Source organism: Pezoporus flaviventris, unplaced genomic scaffold, assembly GCF_033815535.1.
Source record: "Pezoporus flaviventris isolate CSIRO_AGI_PZ_B2104156 unplaced genomic scaffold, CSIRO_AGI_Pfla_v1 ptg000031l, whole genome shotgun sequence".
NCBI classification, from domain to species: Eukaryota; Metazoa; Chordata; class Aves; order Psittaciformes; family Psittacidae; genus Pezoporus; species Pezoporus flaviventris.
Genome location: NW_026892579.1, coordinates 35,451,181 through 35,471,236, shown reverse-complemented (window position 1 = coordinate 35,471,236; position 20,056 = coordinate 35,451,181). Strand labels below are relative to the sequence as shown.

Below are 20,056 nucleotides of genomic sequence, written 5' to 3'. Positions count from 1 at the left end.
CTCCCTCAGCCTGTCTTCATAGGAGAGGTGCTCCAGACTTCTTCCAGCTCTCAGCATGCGAAACCTAGGAACTGTGAGATACAGAGAGAACTTGCTATGCAAGTATCACTACCTGATTGCCCTGTTGTTCTATTCTTCCCAAGGAATCTGCTACTGGCCACTGACAAGCACATCCTAACATTGTATCAGTTTAGCAATAGTTCATATGAGGAATTTTTTCCTGTAACAGCCTTAGCCTGATAAAAACACTAAAACAAAAAACAAATGTAAGCCCTCAAAAATACCCCTGATATCTGCAAGGAAATAGCAATAATTATTAGTTAATAGATACTGAATCCAGTATTTTGATTTTTCCTGTACATGTTAAACAGCTCAAATACACAGGCAAGTATTTAATTCCCTCAATTTAAACAGAAACAAACTAAAATAAGTATCACTCTGAATGTTTCCATGGAAGAAAACTCTCACAAATGTCTTCAAGTACTAGCAGTATAGTGAACAGCATCATTTCTCTTAGGCACAAATGTACTGAGTATCTGTGCTCAGTTACAAAGAACACACCTTCTGCACACAGCCTGCACACACACTATGGTTTATCTCCTGAACTAAGCAGAAAGCTTCACACTGTGATGCAATCCAGAGCTCCCTGTGTTGGTGGGGACACAAACAACAGCCTTTAAAACAGGAATTCAGTAGCTCTGAAGTCCTCATGCCATATGCAGGTAACAGTCTGGAAATACTTATTTATCTCATCCTTCTTCTGCAATTGAAGGAAATACAAAATGATCTGGAAGGTAACTGGAGGCCAATCATCACTGCAAACTGCCAATGGTGGAATCATCACTGCAAACTGCTAGCTGACCAACACAAACTTATACCTGGCCTTTCTACTTCCAAAGAGAACAACTTTAACACAGTATTTACCTTACCAACATAAATTATATTATACCACTATTACATCTTCAGCTTAGGAGAACCAAACTAAGGACAGGTACCTGAGGGTCACCACCTTGATTCTGTCAAGAGGCTATTATTGTGGTGAACACAATCAAGGAAAGGACCAAAAATGTCATTGGGAGGTTGAACAACGTGATGGCAGTCTGACAAGGTCACAAGGAAGCTGATCTCTGCAGAGATCACAGACTCAATGTTGCTTGAAGTTAAAGAAAAAACAAAGGCAACATTTCAAAAATAGGGACAGAAACTAAGTCTCTTCTAAACTCAGGCAAATCCACTCCTGTTACACAGAGGTGAAGAATTTTGTCTGGGAGAAGGAAAATAAGGCTACTGCACTATTCAACCTGCAGTCTCTGGGGCCTGCAAGAGACCAAAGGACCTTCTTAAGAGATATTCAAAGGCTAGACCTAACCTATAGGGAAAAGATCTCTGCTGCATCTTTCCCCTAGCAACAGCTAAACCAACAGTGAAACCATGCTTCCACATAGCTACAGTAGTTTCACTGAAGGGCTAGGGGGAGAGGAAGGCAGAACAGCTATTTTCATATGATTACACACTTAATTTGTTTTCATTAGGACAACAGTAAATCACTTTCTCTCTCTGCCTTTATGTGAATGTGTGTTAACCACACTCATGTAAATGCAGCATCTGGCAATGCATTAGGAGAGTCTGTTCTGAAACCATGGACAGACAGTGCTGCTAAGCAGGGTAAAATTTCATTCCACTCCAGAGAAAACAGCAGTAACAAGGAATGAATGCTACATGGAAGACTGCAAAAGGGTGAATGTTGAAAGTGCTGTTCCACACATTGCTGTAGAGAGGTCAAGCACAGAGAAGCACTACTCTTTAATGGATAATGCAGGCTCTGGAACAGATATTCAGTGGTACCCCAGGTGTTACCGTATTTTGTCATAGTCCTGCCCTGGTTTGTTTCTTATTTTGTATTTTCCAGTATCCCAGCAAAAGGCACTGCAGGGGATAGATATTATGTTGGGGATTTTTTTAAATTTAAACAAATGGCTTCCTGACAGTAGTGGTTATGGTACAAGCAAGGCATGGAGGGACTGGACACAGGAAGCAAAAATGGGAGGAAGGAGCTAGAGGAGGGGATCTGCAGTTATAGAATACTTTTCTAAGAAATAAGAGTAGGATATAGTTACTGGGCAGATACATATTTCTTGCTGAAATTTACAGAACATGAGCTTCTCCCATCTAATCCCCACAGCTCTTGGTTTTAAATTGGCTACCTTTTGCAACATACAGCACTTCAACATGCCCTATGTACAACCACTCCTACGATTATGTTTCTTTGCCAGTAGCAATTCTAAAACCAGACCCATTTTTATGTGCTTCACTGTCCACATATCACACAATCCTGTAACTGCAAACACTGGGTGTGCAACTAAGAATTCTGCAGTTAGGTCTCCAACTCTTTGGTCTGCAGCTCTAAAAATTAGTGTTTGCCCAAAATGCTCTATTTGGTCCGCTTCTTGTTTTTATCAATTTGAACTTTTCCCACAGGTTTTCTAGGCATGCTGTGTGTTAGCTTCTTAAACTTTTTTGTTGATTTGACTCTTACACAATTCCCCTTCCAGTGCCTCAAAGCTTCCATCCACAGATTTATTCCTTGAACAAGGATAATGGTTCAGCTTTGAGAGAAACTTTAAATCTATGTTCCTACCACAGGCACCTACAAAGTTTAATGTGTAAGTTTCCTTTTCTCTGCAGTAGGACCTCTTGTGCAGGACACCTGATAAGAATGTGTACCTCAGCACAGTTGGGAAACCCTCATAACTCAAACTCCATGATGATTTCACTGAAATTCCTGACAAAAGTGTCATATAAAATCCATTTACAGTATTTAAATACTCTGTCATGATCTTCCCAACAGCAGACCTGCCAGCACTGGTGTGCTATTCTGGGAGACAACGCGGAATTAAAACACATATAAATCACATACTGAAGAGTGGTGTGCAAAGAAATCAAAACACCATCACCACAGCAATGAACCCAGCAAATCAGGGACAGACCAGCAAAGCCCAATCACACCCACTGATCATGAGGGTACAACACTGTGGAACAACCCATGAACTGGTAAAACCTCAAACTGCAAAGAAGCTGGAGAAGGATTAACTGATTTCTTCTCAGTTCTCCTGGTGCAAAATGTTGCAGTGGAGCTCCCACACCTCCACCAACAATTTGCAACATGCATACTCTCAGGTCATATGCTTTTAGCACACAGCAAAAGCAGGCCAATAGATAGTAACACAGCACTGTCATGTGTTAAACGTACACATTTACAACTTTGCAATTATTGCTGTATTTGAAAGTAATCTTAGCTAATGTGCTCAAATGGCCTGATTCGTATGGTCAAACTATATTATCTGAGCCATGGACAAACACCAGAAAGCGCTGACCATGCATAGATCCAGGATACATTGATAGGTATACTGGCTTTCTAGCTCTTGCTGTTGTAAATTAAGTTAGCTGAATTATTTAAGCTGTATTCTTTTGTCTAAGTAATTTCACTTAGCAGGAGCAACTGAATTTGCTGGAGCCTTGGGCTGAAAGCTTGAGAACTATTATTTTGAACTGTTTCATGGTTAGTGAAGGAAGGCCCTGAGGCCAGTGCAAACTGGAAGATCAGGAAGCCAGGACTATCAGCAGAAGATGCAACCCATCCACAGAAGAAACAGGTAAAGATGGTTTGGAGACACAGAAAGGAATAAGAAGACTCCAGACCAAAAATTACACTTGAACCAAGAGGCCTATGCAAGGCACATGAAATGCCTGCAAAGAAAGACTGCATAGACTGTAAGGGTATAAATGCTCAGGGATTTCTTTGTCCTGGGTCCCTTGTCAGAGGCACTTAGCTTGAGCTGTTTCTACCACTGTACTACTCAAATGAATAATCTTATTGGGCTTAAAGCCTGACACTCTGCTACAAGACACCTAGGGTGAAGAAATATCTTTAACACTGGCTGCCTTTGTTGCTGAATTACCACCATTTTTCCACCCTTCACTTGATTCATTAGAGGAAGATGATAAGCAAGAAGCAGCAGGAGCCCCAGAGTACAAGATTTATATCAAATGTTCAGTCTCACAGATGAAAAGGCTGACATCTCCCAGAACAATGAAATGTTCAAAAAACTGTCTCTTCCAGTTGCTGATCCTGCTCCTATGGCTCCCTGATTCATGCAGCATGTACTCCCCCTGCATTTTAAGGATGAAGGGTGGGAGGGGACAGGACATGCCTTAAGGGCATGCCCTTAAACAGAAAATGCAATGCTGGCATCAGGTTCTGGAATCAGAGCAGATACAATGAGAAAGTTGCCCTGCAAATCTTAAATACTTCTGTTCCTTTTTGCCCTTTTATCACGATAGCTGTGTTGCAACTTAAATGTACTGTATTACATGATAGCTGCAATGCAGTCACACATCAAAGAAATGTAAAGGTACTTAATTTTCGTATCATATTTCAGTATGACATGAGGTACTTCTGAGGCGAAAAACAATCAATGCAGCAATTCTAAGAAGAAAACTTGAGAAATCAAAGAGAAAGTAAAGCATATAATTAAGAGCAGTATCTGTCAGTACTGCTTTTTGCTTGCAACCACATTTGGCCCTGACTGGGCGAAGACCCCAACAGAATTAAAATCTGATTGTTTTGCCAGAACACAGCAGGGCTTTCAGCAAATTCTGAGGAGATCTTTGGTGGGATTAGTGGAATAATTTAATAGGCAGTCATGTTAGTAGGCAGAGAATAAAAAGACATTTGCATTTCAGACTGCCTGTGTGGTTTGGGACTGGTGGAGGAAGAAAAGTAAGCCTGAAGAAGCCTGAAGCTATTCTGCACTGAGGCAAAAACCCTGACAGAAAGTGGGTGAAAGAGACGAAGCGAATAAGATTCTGAAAAAAAAAACAACATACAAAACCTTTCATTTCACTTCCAGGCTAATGCAATATTGTTAGCAAACAAAACTAAGCAGATTCTTTTTCTCATCTAAATTGTGGAATCATGACATCAGAATAGTTCAGATAGTAAAGGACCTTAGGAGGTCCTTTACAACCACTTGCTCAAAGCAAGGTCCACTGTGAGGCCAGACAAGGTTGCTCAGAGCTTTACCCAACTGGATCCTGAAAACCTCAAACAGATATCCCACAGTCTCTTCAGCTACCCTTCCTGTTGTTTGGTTGTCCTCACAGGGAGGAAGCTTTTCCTTATATCCAGTTCAAAGTTCCAATCTACACACATTGTGTGTCATTCCCCCATCACACCACTAGAAGAGACCAGGCCCCTGTTTTAAGTAAGTTCCTCATAAGCACTGGCAGGCTCCTACTAGGTTTCCCCTTGAGCCAGCCAAACAAGCTCAGTTCCCTCACCTCCTCCCAGGACAAATGCTTCAAATTCCTGAACATTTTGACAGCCCTCTGCTGAACTTTTACCAGTTTATCATTATTATCCTTGTATTCGAAGAATCCCACGCTAGATGCAGATGTGTTCTAATGAATGCCGAATCCCCCAATACCATGGTTATGCTGTTGCCCTGGTTTCAGTTGGGATAGTTAATTTTCTTCCTGGTAGCTTGTGCAGTGCTGTGGTTTGGCTTTAGTCTGAGAATGCTGATAATACACCAGTGTTTCAGTTGTCGCTAAGTAATGCTTACTCTGATCAAGGACTTTTCAGTCTCTCCTGCTCTGCCAGTGAGGAGGGTGGGAAGCTGGAAGGAAGCACAGACAGGACACCTGCCCCAAACTAGCCAAAGGGGTATTCCATACCACAGCTCATCATGCCCCCAGACTGGGGGTAGTTGGCTGGAAGCCAATGATCATAGGCTGGGCATCAGTCACGGAGGATGGTGAGCAATTGTACTGTGCATCACTTGTGTTTCTTGGGTTTTATTCCTCTATTATCACCATCATTATTATTTACTTTCTTACAATTAATAAACTGTTTTTATCTCAACCCATGGTTTTTACCTTTTTCTGATTCTCCTCCCCATCCTACTCAGGGAGGAGGGAGCAAGTGGCTGTGTGGTACTTATGCCTGGGTAACATGGTCTAGTGTGTGGTGTCCCTGATCACAGCAGGGGGGTTGGAACTAGATGACCTTAAGGTCCTTTCCAACCCTAACTATTCTATGATTCTATGTCATTAGCACAGCCCAGGAGACTACTGGCACTGCTTTGTGCCAGGACACACTGCTGATTAAAGTTCAGCTTATTGCCCCCAGACTCTCCAGGTCATGCTCAGTAGTGCTCCTCTCCAGCCAGTCACTCCCATTCTGTATCACTGGGAAATCAAGATTATAGAGCAATGTAGGCCAGACCTCTGGAGGTCACCCACTCCAACTTGTTCTCAAAAACAGTGCTAACCTTAAGGTTAGAGGAAGTGGCATCCATCATCTAAACGTGAAACTCACAAATGACATACATAGAACAACCCTCAGAAGTTTTAAATTCTATTTCTTAAAAAAAAATCTTTAAAACACTATTATTATTTTCCAAGTACATCATAAGCAATAAAAGCTGGTACTATAAAAAGGTAAAGAGATGACAGCAGATGCAAAAATAATGGAAGCACTCAAAAATAATTATTTGATAATGGCATGGACAGGGAAAGTGAAAAATTTTACTGAACATGTATTAGAAAGAAGATGTGACCCTGGCTCACTTCAGTTACATTGGGAAGCAAATGGAAATTTCAGACAGCTTTTGAGCACAACCATGAAAACAAGGAAAAACTTCAGGACAGACAAAATTTATAGCCTGGAAGTGACTACAACAATGAGTATCATGACTTCTCTCCCAGGTTCAGTCTATCTTCATACTGAAACTGCTCACACCTCTCAAAGCTCTGAAAAGACTACTCAAGACCATCACTGCAACAGACTAACAGGAGCAGGCTGGGAGACAGGCAACAGATGCAGTGATGACCAGTGTCTGTCCCCACAGCAGAACTCGTCAGCATGATCTTTGCAAAGAAATTCAGTACAGGTGTCACTAGCCAAAACCTATCTCTGCCTTGACTGAAGCTCTGGTGAGGGGCTTCCCCATTCACTAGCTTACCCGTCTTCTTACATCTCTTTCTCTCCCTAAGGAAGACAAAGAAGACATCCATTCATCCTTCCTTTTGTCCCCCAAGCTACCTGCCATGTCCCTGGGAGAATCTCAGCTCTGCTCACATACTTGGGATGGCAGACAGTAGTGTCCAGAGCACTGCCAGACCCATGTTCATGACCATATCAGCAAAGGACGAGATAGGAAGCGGGGAATGTGAAAATGGGAAAGAACAGCATGGAAGAAGCAAGGGGAAAATCAAAGCGCAGCTCCAGTACCATCCTCCTGGAACCTTTGTTCCCTCTCAGTGAGAAAACTAGATCACCCCTATCGGGGGTCTGCACATCTTATGCTGCTGATGACTCAGATCATGCCCTCAGAACGAGTTCCACGTGTCTCACAGCTGGCAGGAGAAGCAGCAGAAAGTATCAGTACACCCACCCTACCTGGTAAAGGCAGCCACCCACCACTCTGACTGCCCTGTGGAACACAAGAATCACAAAACCCAGCAAAAGCCTCACAACCCTGTCGCTGACTGCAGCCTGTGTAAAACCACCCACTCACACAAAGACCTTCACTACCTCTGCCCACATCCAGATGATGCTATGAATCCCACATGAAGCAGTGAATAAAAGTGATACACACTTTGCTACATTACTGTTGCTTAACAGTTTGGAACTGTAATGGGACAGGGATGCCCAGGTACTTCACTTGTTTGTCAAGTTTACAGATGCCGAGGTTAATGAATTTCTGCACCTGGTGGCTCCATCTGATCATAACTTTTTGAAAGCAGTCATTTGGCAAGTCTGCAGTCACACACTGCAAGTAACAATCCATGTGACAAACCAACACATCTGTATGTTGCAGTCAACAACTCAAGTGCTTTAGAAAACAATATATTGTAAGAATTCCCAGTTCTGCACTCAGAGACCTCTGCCTGGAGATCAACCTCAAGGACACCCAAAGAAATATCAGAGCTTCACATATTCTCACGAAGACTCTTAAAGACTGGGTGGCCACAGATCAACATGCATGTTATGGACAAGGACAGCAAAATAACTGCAGACTGGGATACAACAATCCAGACACATAACCTCTGATCTCCTGATCAGAGGATGCATCTGTTGTCACAATGACTTGCCTCATCACACTAAGACATTTATAGCCTGTTTATATTTTGCATCTTGTATATTTCAAATGATGTCTGATGACAAGGAAGTTCCTTGTAACATTTTCACAAGAAACTGCCTTGCTGAGGCTGAGGCTGTTGTAAACTGCTTCACCCACAAAACTTGAAAAGATTAGATAGCACAAGACAACCCCATCCCTCGTAGACAAAATCCAGTCTACAATGGAACACACTCTGCAAAGACAGAACATTTAATATACCAAATGTAAAGAAGAAAACAGCGTATAACATGGTTTGCTCAGCACAGACAGAAGAAATTTATATTTAGTTTTTCAAAGGTATTTTAAATATGGATCTTACATTACAAAGCACTTCAGCTTCTTATGGCAGAAACTAAAAATGCATTATCACAAAAGCAAACCTGAATCATAGGATCTTAATTAAACAAGACCATTTAAAAATTATCAAACTATCTGGTAATTTGAAGACTCAACAAATAAAATAGAAGAAATGAAGCACTTCCTATATTTGAAAGGAACTTCAAAACAAGAAGCTCTTTTCCATTCTGATTCTCATGGAGAACTGGAGCTGCATTTCGCTCAGCAGCAAGTATAAAAAGCACTTCCAAATGGTCTCTAGTACAGTGTCTTAAGATCTGCTAGTGAACATGTAGGGCTACCATGAGAAACATCATTAAGCATTTAAATTTCAGATTCCCTATCTGAATCAGGGTAAGCAGGCTTTTTATCTAGTTTGCTTTCTTCAGCAACCTAAACATAACATAAATGTCTGGTTTTAGATATTTTCCTATGCAAAGCAAATAAAAAATTTCAGTTGTTAAAAGGGGAAAACAAAAATCCTTTTACCAATATGCTTTTTTCTTGTTATCTTTTTTTTTATTATTATTTTTATCCAATCTACTCGGACAATACTGTAGTGTGGAAAAAATTACATGGGAATCTGAATCTTACAAGAGAAAACCGAGTATGAGTTTTAGAAACTACTTAGGTTACTTCTAATAAGGGAAACACAAAAATATATTATCATTGGCACTGTATGTTTCTGGTTACTAGAGTACTTCTAAAATCTGGATCTAAATGTAGCACACTGGCTCTGCAAAGAAGCTGCAAAAGGACAAATACACTTCCCCCCCCCCCCCCCCCGCCATGAAATAGCAATGTATCTGTTTGTTACCTCTTAACTATCTTCAGTTTAACATTTCATCCTCCATTAAAAAGAAAGATCCCACACAAAAGCTCTGGCAATTCTTATGTAATCTGCTACCACCTGCTGACGAACAGTATTATTGACTTTATCCTAGTCAATCTTAAAGCAGCAACTCCTGTTATAACAAAGTTTCCACTCCTGCTAAAGTGACTGACAGTAAAAGCTACATGAAGTTTTTAATACTGTATGTTGTAGCCATAACAAACCAATAGCTTACTATCCACCCAGCTTGTCTGCATCACAGATTCACCACTGACCAGCATATTCTGCTCATACAGCAGCTACTTCATTCACTGAAGCCCGTCAGCTTTTTCAGATGGTTACTATAGTTAGCTAGTGAGCAACAAGAAACTGATTCATCATTTACAAAAACCCCAAACCATTTTTTTTACATTAGGAATATTAGTTTTACAATGCTTTAAGTATAAGCCTCAATTGGTCTCCAGATATTGTTGTTGAGAAAAAGACTACCAAAAACCTAAAACAGAGAAATGCATCCTCAGTTTCAGGTATCCACAATTTAGCATGAGAAGTGTGACAGTGGAAGTAACTAGTTCACAGTGATGCCCTGTATTTGGCTATATGGCAGACTAAATGAAAATAGTATTTACTTCTACATGCACTTCCAAACATTTTGAAAAACAAACAAAACAAAAACAAAAAAAAATCTTCACATCTGATAAGCCAAAGTGTCAGTAAAAATAATTTCAAGAAAACAGAATGCAGAGCTATACATGACAGTATGGTTTCTCAGACAAAGCTAATCCTATTAAGACTCCCGAAGTCTCCTGGTTTAGTTGATAGGAATCCGAGTTTGAAATACCTCTGTGACACATCGAGTGGTCAGTTCTTTCAGACAAGCATTCAGTAAAAAGGCACTGTAAATGAGACGTTTAACCTCTGAAATGTCTGACTTTCCACTATACAGTAATTATTTGGAAAACAGAAAAAAAGTATAGAAAAAAAAAAGTACAAGACATAAAATAAGTATAAAAAGGAAGTATTTTTCACTTAAGTTCCTGCCTGGAGTGCTCAACTGGGTTTGTTTGTCAGAAATTTCCAGCTGGGCTTAAAACTCCGTTTTTCTTGCACTTCCATCCCTAAGGCAGCTGAAGCCGGACACCAGGTATCCCTCAGCAAACACCAAAACCCCAACATCAGTGCAGGGCCACCCATTCAACACATCAGCCCGACTCCACTGAGCATAACATGGCAAAAATACTCTTCCGTTCGCTTACTAACTTCAGTATCAAATACTAAAACTACAACTAAAGCTTCTTCTCTCCCAAACAGCCACTGGAGCTGTTCCACTGGAAGAAGGCAGTTTCAGCCACAGGACCAGGAGAGGCAGTTCCGACTTGGTGCTACCCCCGGCAGAGGCAACCTCTGGGGTGTGCTGACACTTCTGTCATCCACCCGAGCACACGACCAGCCACCGGTTTCACAGCTCTGAAGGGACAAGGGCGGCCCTGGGAACACTACCCGTATAAGACGAACAACCCCCTCCGCTGCCCTGAAAGAAGACAGCACCCACCCCCCGACCAACGCCTTCCGGCTGTAGCCGCGGTACCCGGAACCGGCGCTCGCTGAAGTCTCGCGTGAAGTGGTGGTGCCGCTGGTATGGAGGCACCTCTCAGCAGCCCGCCTGGGCTGTCTGCTGTCCTGGCAGTAAGGACGGGACCAGGCTGGCTGCTTGACCGGGAGAGGGGGGATGCACCGGCCACCGTGTGTGCAGTGGGTGTGGGTGCCCGCTCCTTCCTCAGTGGAGCGAGCTGCGGAGCGCGGCTCGTGACTGAAATGGGTTGTGTTCGGTGCGGGAGAAGGAGAGCTGATCAGTCCGGCTGCCCGGCAGCAAAGCTTTTCCTTCCCTTCCTAACCCGCGTTCGCTTTGTCCGCAGAGGACGGACTGGTCCGAGCCCTGGCTGGTGGGTCTGGCGTTTTTCCACGTCCTGTGCTTCCTGCTGACGTGCGCTTCTTTCCAGCACTACCGGGTGCAAATAGGGCACTTTCTCTGCATGGGTGAGCGCTGCGCCCCTGCGTCCGGGAACTGCTGGTCGGGGGGTGGAGGGCTTGGGCGTTCTTAAAGCTACTAAAAATGTCAAATAGCTTCTTTTTTGCTTGCACAGCTCATGGTTTTATAGGTTGTAGCAGGTAAAGTGCATGCAAGTTATCTTGTAGCAGTGACTTTATGTATGATAAACTGTTGTAGAGACTGCTATGCCCTGTAAACACATTTATTTAATTTCTAAGATTGTATAAAGTAGTGACTTCGTGCTCTGGCCTTAGTGAGGATCTGTGATAGGTAAGGTTTCTGCACAGTAAATGCTGTGTGTATCAGCTTCCCATGAAATTGTTGCTGGGCTGGAGAAGCAGAAGACAGATGGGCTGAGATCCAGCACTTGCTTCCTGCTCTGCTTTATATTCTAACACTGCAGGTCAATGAAGATATTCAGCTTTCTGCGGGTCTCATTTCTGGAGCAGGTTCACCATATGTCCCACTGACAACCGTGATAATGGCATAAGAAAGAGCAAAGCTGATTTGGGACATTGTAGTAACAGCTGGTGTTATCAGGCTTTAGCCTGAGAATCCACAGTGGCCTTGCCTAGCCAAAGTCATGTCATTATGGCTGACTGGCTGAAGATCTAGTAGTTTTGCAGAAAGTATTTGGTTTAGTTCAGATGGTATGTATTACAAGTGTGTACCTTAATTCTAGCTATGGATTAGATTTTCTGGGGAGTTGGGTTTTTTTTACAAGGTAGCTCAGTTCTGTTATGCTTGCCCGAGTAGTGGAGAAAGAATGAGCAATTGGAAGTACCCCCAGAAACGAATCTAGAAACCTTAGTAATTTTCTGGGCATCCACTTGTAACTGCAATTTAAAATGATCTACAGAGGGCAAACTAGCAATGTGATGAACTTGGTGATACGTTAGGCTTGAAAGTTCCCTGGAGGAATACAGGGGTTTCTTTCTTAATCTTAGACATTCAGAACTCCCAGTGACATGCTGTTATTTTAGACTCTTATCTAAAGTATTCTCAGTATTACTAACACTAGTTTGAATGCCCAAGGCCTGACTGCATTGAAAAATGCAGCAGAACTGATTATTGCTGGATTTTTAATCCAGCTAAGATGTAAATTTGCTCTTCACAAGAGTAGTGCATAAAAATATCTGTATTCATCCAAGCCTTGCTTGTACCTGAAAAACTGAACCACTTGTGATATATCTGCAATATAAATAAATTTGTATTATAGATACTCAGAAATAATGGAGGAAATTATGAAATTATCACATTGGTTTACCTTAGCATCTGAGCAGCTATAGGTATGTTTATACTATGCAGTACCAAGCAGAGATAATCCAGATGATACCAAAAGGGTTTCTTTTTTTTTTTTTTTTTTGCTTTGCTTCTTATGGAAAGTGATGCAAGGACAAACTTAAAATTCTGTAGTTGTACTGCTTTTGTGTTAAAAATGCAGTTGCTCTGAATTTTCTTATTGTCTTGATAGCTTCATATCACATGTATCACATGTGATTGTTGAATAAGAGTATGCTAGTTTTCACCTGATGGTAGTGGACTACTCTGCTATACACCTGTTCAAAGTTTGTATTTTACCAAAATTATGTAAATTATGTATGATTATGTATTAAGTACCGTAGCTTCAGATAATAACGTTAGATATAGCAGTGTGACACCGTAACATCTAAAATGATAACTTAATTCCGTAACAATTTTGGGCAGTGTGGGTATTTATTTTTACAGCTATAACTCAGAAGTAGTCCCCAAGAAGACTGCTGGAAAAAACACTGATTTTAAAAAATTATCTATTTACTTTATTCATTTGTATGATGAGCTCTTTCTAGTAGGATTTTATGTTTGTTTATTTGTAATATAGTGGGTATGTTTTATGATCACTTTATACTTCTCAGTAATTGTATGGAGCGTTTAAATCAGAATTGGTTTTATGCAGTTAAACATTAAATGTGTAATTAAGTGTGTGATGTATTAAATGTGTAATGTCTTCTGAGGCTCAAGGAATTCTAATGTTTGATATATATACAGCTGTAGTGTACATGGCAGAACTGATGACAGTTTATTTTTAAAGAAATTTTGAATCTAATAATTTTCTTCTGTTGTACAGTGAGCTTAGTGTACTGCGCTGAATATATAAATGAATTAGCAGCCATGAATTGGAGGTAAATGTTTTCATTTTCATTTTTGCATTTAAATGAATGTTCTAAAAATACTCTTTTTTTCATATCATTCCCAGAAAGCATTAAAGGATCACTTATGCCTCATCAGTCGATTGTGATGGCAGAGGGTCCATTGCATTGATGAATATAAAACTTATAAACAAAACCATACAGTATGATTAGCTTATAAGGAAAGATAATTTTTAATAGCTAGTGTATGTTTAAGCAGCATTCTGCTACTTAAAATTACGATTTTATGGGCAGGTGTAAACTCACTAGTCAGAGAACTAAGAGAAAAGTAGGTAAGAGTATGATGATTAAGAGCAATAGGATGTAAGCTTTGATTTGTTTGTTTGTTGGGATTTCTTTGGTAGCTATTCATGTTTAATAAGCTGAAATTAAGCAACACTTCTCAAAAATACGACTGCTATTTTATATACTTTTAAGCATAAAAAACATTAACATCTGTTTTACTAAGGCTATGTATCAGAATTAAACTGATCACTTATTTTCATAAACACTTAAGTAAGCTTTCCTTGATGTTACTGGTAATCAGGCATTTAATGCTGCTTTAAGCAGGTATCTGATTGTAAATCTTTATGTGGGATTGAGTGTGCTGTCAGCAAGTTTGCCGATGACGCCAAGCTGTGTGGTTCAGTTGGTAAGCTGGAGGGAAGGGATGCCATCCAGAGGGACCTTGACATGCTTGTGAGGTGGACTGATGCCAGCCTTATGAAGTTGAACCATGGCAAGTGCAAGGTCCTACACCTGGGTTGGAGCAATCCCAGGCACAGCTACAGGAGATTCTTTGGGCAGAGAAGAGATTCAGAGCAGTCCTGCAGAGAAGGACTTGGGGGTGTTGCTGGATGAGAAAATGAACATGAGCCTGCTTCAGTGTGTGCTTGCAGCCCAGAAAGCCAACCGTATCCTGGGCCGCATCAAAAGGAGCGTGACCAGCAGATCGAAGGAGCTGATTCTGCCCCTCTACTCTCCTCTCATGAGACCTCACTTGGAGTATTGTGTGCAGTTCTGATGCCCTCAACAGGACATGGAACTGTTGGAATAAGTTCAGAGGAGGGCCACGAGGCTGAAGCACCTCCCATATGAGGACACTGAGAAAGTGGGGGCTGTTCAGCCTGGAGAAGAGAAGGCTGCGTGGACACCTCATATTAGCTTTCCGGTATCTGAAGGGGGCCTCTGAGGATGCTGGAGAGCGACTCTTCATTAGGGACTGTAGTGACAGGACAAGGGGCAACAGGTTCAAACTTAAACAGGGATAGATTGGATATAAAGAAGAAGTTCTTTACTGTTAGGGGGGTGAGGTGTTGGAGTGGGTTTTTCCAGGAAGCTGTGAATGCTCCATCCCTGGTGGAGTTCAAGGCCAGGCTGGACAGAGCCTTGGGTAGCATGGTTTAGTGTGAGGTGTCCCTGCCCATGGCAGGGTGGGTTGGAACTTGATGATCTTAAGGTCCTTTCCAACCCTAACTATACTATGATTCTATGTTCCATTACAGACATACACAACCTAAATTACAGCTTTGCTGCAATCATTATTTCTGTTACCATCTCTAATAAGAGTAAATAAAATACCTTGGAAAATAATTGCAGACACTTGAGGGTAAGCTTGTTTTCTGAGGCACAAATATGCATACTATTGTGGTCATGTTAGTAAGTTACTTGATCTGTGGTGATTTTATTTAGGTTTTGTGCAGTAAAACGTTAAAGAAAAGACTGGTTTTGTAATAAGTGTTCATAAGTAAATGGTGAGAGGTTTACTGTCTTTTTGTTCTCGCTTAATACAGTAGAAAGGTGGCCTATGCTTGCGGATCCCAAGAAGTAGGATAATTTGTACAATTTCTGTGTAATTAATGTGCAAGTTTAATGCCATGTGAACTACACTGATAAATCTTCCTCTTTTATTTCTTTCAGGCTGTTTTCTAAATACCAGTACTTTGATTCAGGAGGAATGTTTATTTCACTTGTATTTTCAGCACCACTGCTGGTGAATACTATTATAATTGTGGTATGTATGTGTTTATTTATATGGATGCTTTCATTAAATTGATAAGTAAATGTATGTGGAATAGTTAATAATTTACTTACTTTTCAGGTCACCTGGGTTTACAAAACTTTGAATGTAATGACTGAACTGAAGACCCTACAACAGAGAATGAAAGCAGAAAAAGAGAAAAAGAAATGAAAGCACCTAACACTATTTTAATTGTAATACTGCTGGTCTAGATAATCAGTCCTTCTGTATGTTTATCCAGAAACAGCAGTATTTTTGTGTCTGATGACAAGAAGACTTTGCAGCCTGTGGCAGTGGACAATGAGGTGAAATTGGGCATCTACCGCACATATTCTAAATAACTGTGAAATGGAGAAACCCAGTTTTAGGAGGTCTTTGTGCCCTTCTATGTAAGATAGTTTTCCACCATGACCAAGGCTATTAGCATTGGTGAGACACAGTCTTCCAGTCTGTTTCTGTTTGCCTATGTATTCTTAAATTGTCTTTAACTGTGTTTATCAAAGTATGCAGTCTTCTGCTGCTGCTTAAGCCAACTGGAGCAGTGTTGTGAATTCCAGTAAATGAGGGACTGTATTCAGAATACCTCAGGAATCCATGCTTCTGTGAAGCATTTAACTTCTTTATAAATCAAGTTTCATACCATATATTGTGTGCCAGTAGCATTTTATAAATAAAATTATCCACTGTAACTTAAATGTTCTTAATTTTTATTAATTTTTAATCATTTTTTTTCTCAAAAATTCTCAGTTTAGTAAAATCTTCTACTTAATTTGTGTAAGTAATTCAAAACAATATCTGCATTCTCTTCAGTTTAAATTTTGTTATTTTAATGCCATTTTCTTAAAACTGGCTGAACTTTGGATAGTTTTTGCTTATTTGTAGAACAGAAAGTAAGGGGCAAAACTATAATGTTCTGTGCAATTTTGTCCCTTTTTAAATGCTTTTTTGTAAAATAACTGAAAATGAAAAATTAACTGGTAAAAACAAAGAATCGTTTTGATCAGTTTAACCTGTTTTTACTGGATTAAGGAAATTTGAGGTGGGAGAAGGGAAGAGTGAATACAATGGAAGATTGTCCATACGTAAACGTATCTTGAAGGAGTTAAACCTTTGTGTGAAGACCTAAACTTCTGTCTAAAATAGATATAATTTAAGACATAGGAAAGATGATCTACAAAACTGAACTTATATTACTATGAAGAGCAGTTGGGAACAAAAATAAAGAACACTTTTAAACTAAGTATTTATGAAATTAATTTTAAATACTTAAATATTCTTAACAACATTGGAAATGTGGACCCGAGAGAGATAAGTAGATGCGTATGCATACACAGTTTGCAAGTCTCCTAGGTAGGGAGAGAGTGATACTCTTTCTGGAGTGCTTCACAGCACTGTGGAAGGACAGTGCAGTGTTAATCTGGGATCCTTTTTTTATTACCTTTCCTGTGGATTAAGTTAGCATGGCTCTCCTCACTCATTGCTCTGTCAAGAATTACAGACAGGTAGGCCGCTTTGTATCAGCAGACTAGAGAGATGCAGGTTTGCTATGCTGTACCATAATCATCCATTCTGTTAATGACTCTTGATGGAATGTTTGGTAGTGTCAACTATCACTTCATAATGAAAACATCTCTAGTGGCCGGGTAGCATGTCCCTTTAAGGGTACATGTTCTGCAACACTATAAGGTACAATTGTTTTAGTGTCACACACAAAAAACATCTGTTATCAATAGCCTTTGGCTTCACGACATGTGAATTTGATTTACAGTAAATGAGGTAGTTCAGAGCAGCTAAAGGGCAAGCTTTTTGCAATGGAAAACAACGTGCCTAATTTAGTACATTGGGAGACTTGCAAGGGAAACTTCCGCAAATCTTTTAGTATTTTGGAGAAAATGAAAATTCCCTCTTGGCATCATGGAATCAACCAGGTTGGAAAAGACCTTCAAGATCATCAGGTCCAGCCGTTCCGCAGCACTGCTAAACCATGTCACTGAGGGCATTGTACATGGTTTGGGAACACTTCCAAGGGATAGTAACTCCACGACTGCCCTGGGCAGCCTCTGGAACTCTGGAACATTTTAAATGCCTGACCATCTTTGGGGGAAGGAATTGTTCCTAATATCCAGCCTAAATCTCTCCTGGTGCTGCTTGAGGCCATTTCCTCTTGTACTATCCCTTGTTTCTTGGGACAGGAGACCAGCCACATCCTGGCTTCATCCTACTTTCTGGTAGTTTGCAGGTCCCACTTGACCCCTCTCCAGACTAAACTCCCCAGTTCCTTCAGCCATTCCTTGTGAGACTTGTGCTCCAGACCCTTCACCTGCTCTGTTGCTGCTCAATTTCAGCAGTTGGAATCAATGATTTATAGTTGGAAGCAGTTCTTAGAGACAGAAGAAAACCAGCGTTGAACACTGGTTGGGTGAAAGGACATGATCAATCTAATCCAATCATTGCTCAGGTTAATCAGCAGGTGGGCAGCCTGACTCGGCTGCAGGAGATCCAGCTCATGAATGAGAATGAGGAATGGGAATTCCTGCTCCAATGGTTACGTGTTCATAGCCACAGAATCCTGGAATGGCCTGGGTTGGAAGGGACCCCAAAGCTCATCCAGCTCCAGCACCCCCCACCAGACTAGGCTGCCCCAGCCCCACCCTGCTCCAAACTGCCAGGAATAGGGCAGCCCTCCTGGGCAACCTGTACCAGTGTCCCATCACCCTCACAGGGGAGAACCTCCTCTCTGTCAGGTTAAAGCTGTTCCCCTTGCCCTGTCCTCACGTGCCCTTATTTTCCCCACAAGAAATGAAGGGAGATCCCAGGATTTAAGGCAGCTCAACTGCCGGCTGACCCAGCGGAACTTGCACACCAAGTCCAAAGCAGTGACTGTGGCAAAATCAATTGGGGTGACGTGATCACCACCCACCTTGTTCAACATTCATGTGCTCACAGGCACCACCAGCACCAAGACAGGAACCACCAGAGGAGCTGCTGTTGCCTCCTCCACTGCTAGCTTGTGTTCCGTGGGGCAGTTGTCATCTCCCGTTGCCACCGGTGACGGGTTCCATGGGGTTCCATGGCCTCACACCCCCTGCTCTCACTCTGCTGCCGCCACCTCGTGAGATATTGCAATTAGAACTGTCCTTAGCATAACATAGATAAAATAACAGAAATTACTTTCTCTGTATTGCTCAATTTTGTGTAACTCTTGCTTGGCACAAGATTTGTTAGAGAAATTCTTACTACTTTTGGGGATCCCAAGTGAAATTAAAAAATCTTGCTTTAATTGTCTTTCCTATTCCTCTCAAGTGTAGTTGACCTTTCATGCAGTATTTAATTTTGTGTTGCATTACCAGACTAACTTTGCCCTTTAATGTAAGATCCAAGGGTATTACAGCACTTTAACAAAGTTGAAGAAGGAATAATCCTAGAGTGTGAGTGGCAGGCGCTTTGTTTTTAATTAGCAAGTAAAAATGTATTTGAGCTTTATATTATAGGTTGAGTTTTGATACCACTGACATAATGCAATAGCTAGGAGGCAGATATTACTTAGTTTTGAAAGTGTCAACATGATGGGCGCTTGTCTTAAAGTATTTTTGTGTGGAGACAGTGTTCTCACGGGAGAATGCATAATTGGTACATAAACTCTGAATAATCCTGAAAGATACAGCAAGGCCATGAGAGGCCCGAAGAAGCTTAAGCAAGCAAGATAAGAGGCTGGAATTCACCGAGTTAATGAGAACTGTGGATTGTTGGCAAGCTTTTGAGGTCAAGTTCTCACACCTGTGCTTAACCAATTATATGTTAGTCACTAAGGGTCTTCAAGACATGTATCCAATCATAATATGCCAAATCACTGTAAGTGCATGTAAGAAATAGTATATAAGGAGTTAAGGCTTTGTAATAAATTTGGCAATTGCTTGATCACATTGATCATCTCTGCGTTGTCCATGACTCCCGTGTCAACATTTTTGAGTGAAAGTATAAATGGCTCCAAATTCCAGAATTTTATCAATATTTCTTTGAAGGATGAACACATCAAAATGTACACTTCAAAACTGTAATCTTGGTGGTTTTAAACCTTCCCTAACTACTGAAACTATAATAAGCAGATGTAAGTTTGTGAAAATTTATCTCGCATAACACAGAAATGTTAGCCATATATGTCAGAAAAATATTTTTGTTTTCTGTATTTCAAAAGACTCAGGCTTTTATCTGAGTTGTCCTCTAGCTAACCCTGGCTAAGAAACACCATGTCTAAGAGCTAAGTTTAAAAACAGAAATTAATAATAAAGTTGTCTTTAACCATAAGAGAAACCCTCAGCACTAGTGAAGTGTAGCTTTTCTTCATTATGTATCTGGATTTATGAAGTGATAGTGCAATAATACGATGTAAGGGCCTACTTGCTGACAAAGCAAAATAATTAGGTCATGAATTTAAGACACTGTTTTTTGCCTGCTCAAAATTTT

At 40.9% G+C, this 20,056-nt stretch overlaps 1 protein-coding gene across 2 annotated transcripts; it reads left to right on the top strand.

Annotated features, from left to right (window-relative positions):
* The first annotated feature begins 10,916 nt into the window (after positions 1-10,916).
* TMEM18 (transmembrane protein 18) lies at positions 10,917-16,287 on the top strand. 2 transcript variants are annotated; one of them, XM_061460719.1, is made up of 5 exons: positions 10,917-11,040; positions 11,271-11,391; positions 13,512-13,566; positions 15,493-15,586; positions 15,674-16,287. In XM_061460719.1, exons 1-5 carry the CDS (start codon positions 10,993-10,995, stop codon positions 15,761-15,763), a joined length of 408 nt encoding a protein of 135 aa, XP_061316703.1. In that variant the 5' UTR covers positions 10,917-10,992; the 3' UTR covers positions 15,764-16,287. The 2 variants fall into 2 exon arrangements, with proteins under 2 accessions (XP_061316703.1, XP_061316702.1); XM_061460718.1 differs by having other exon boundaries at positions 10,978-11,106.
* The last annotated feature ends 3,769 nt before the right edge of the window (positions 16,288-20,056 follow it).

Coding starts and splice junctions, on each gene's coding strand:
- TMEM18 (XM_061460718.1), top strand. CDS start 10,993: ATGGAGGCACCTCTCAGCAGCCCGCCTGGGCTGTCTGCTGTCCTGGCA. Junction 13,567..15,492: donor TTAGCAGCCATGAATTGGAG/GTAAATGTTTTC, acceptor TATTTCTTTCAG/GCTGTTTTCTAAATACCAGT. Junction 15,587..15,673: donor TGAATACTATTATAATTGTG/GTATGTATGTGT, acceptor CTTACTTTTCAG/GTCACCTGGGTTTACAAAAC.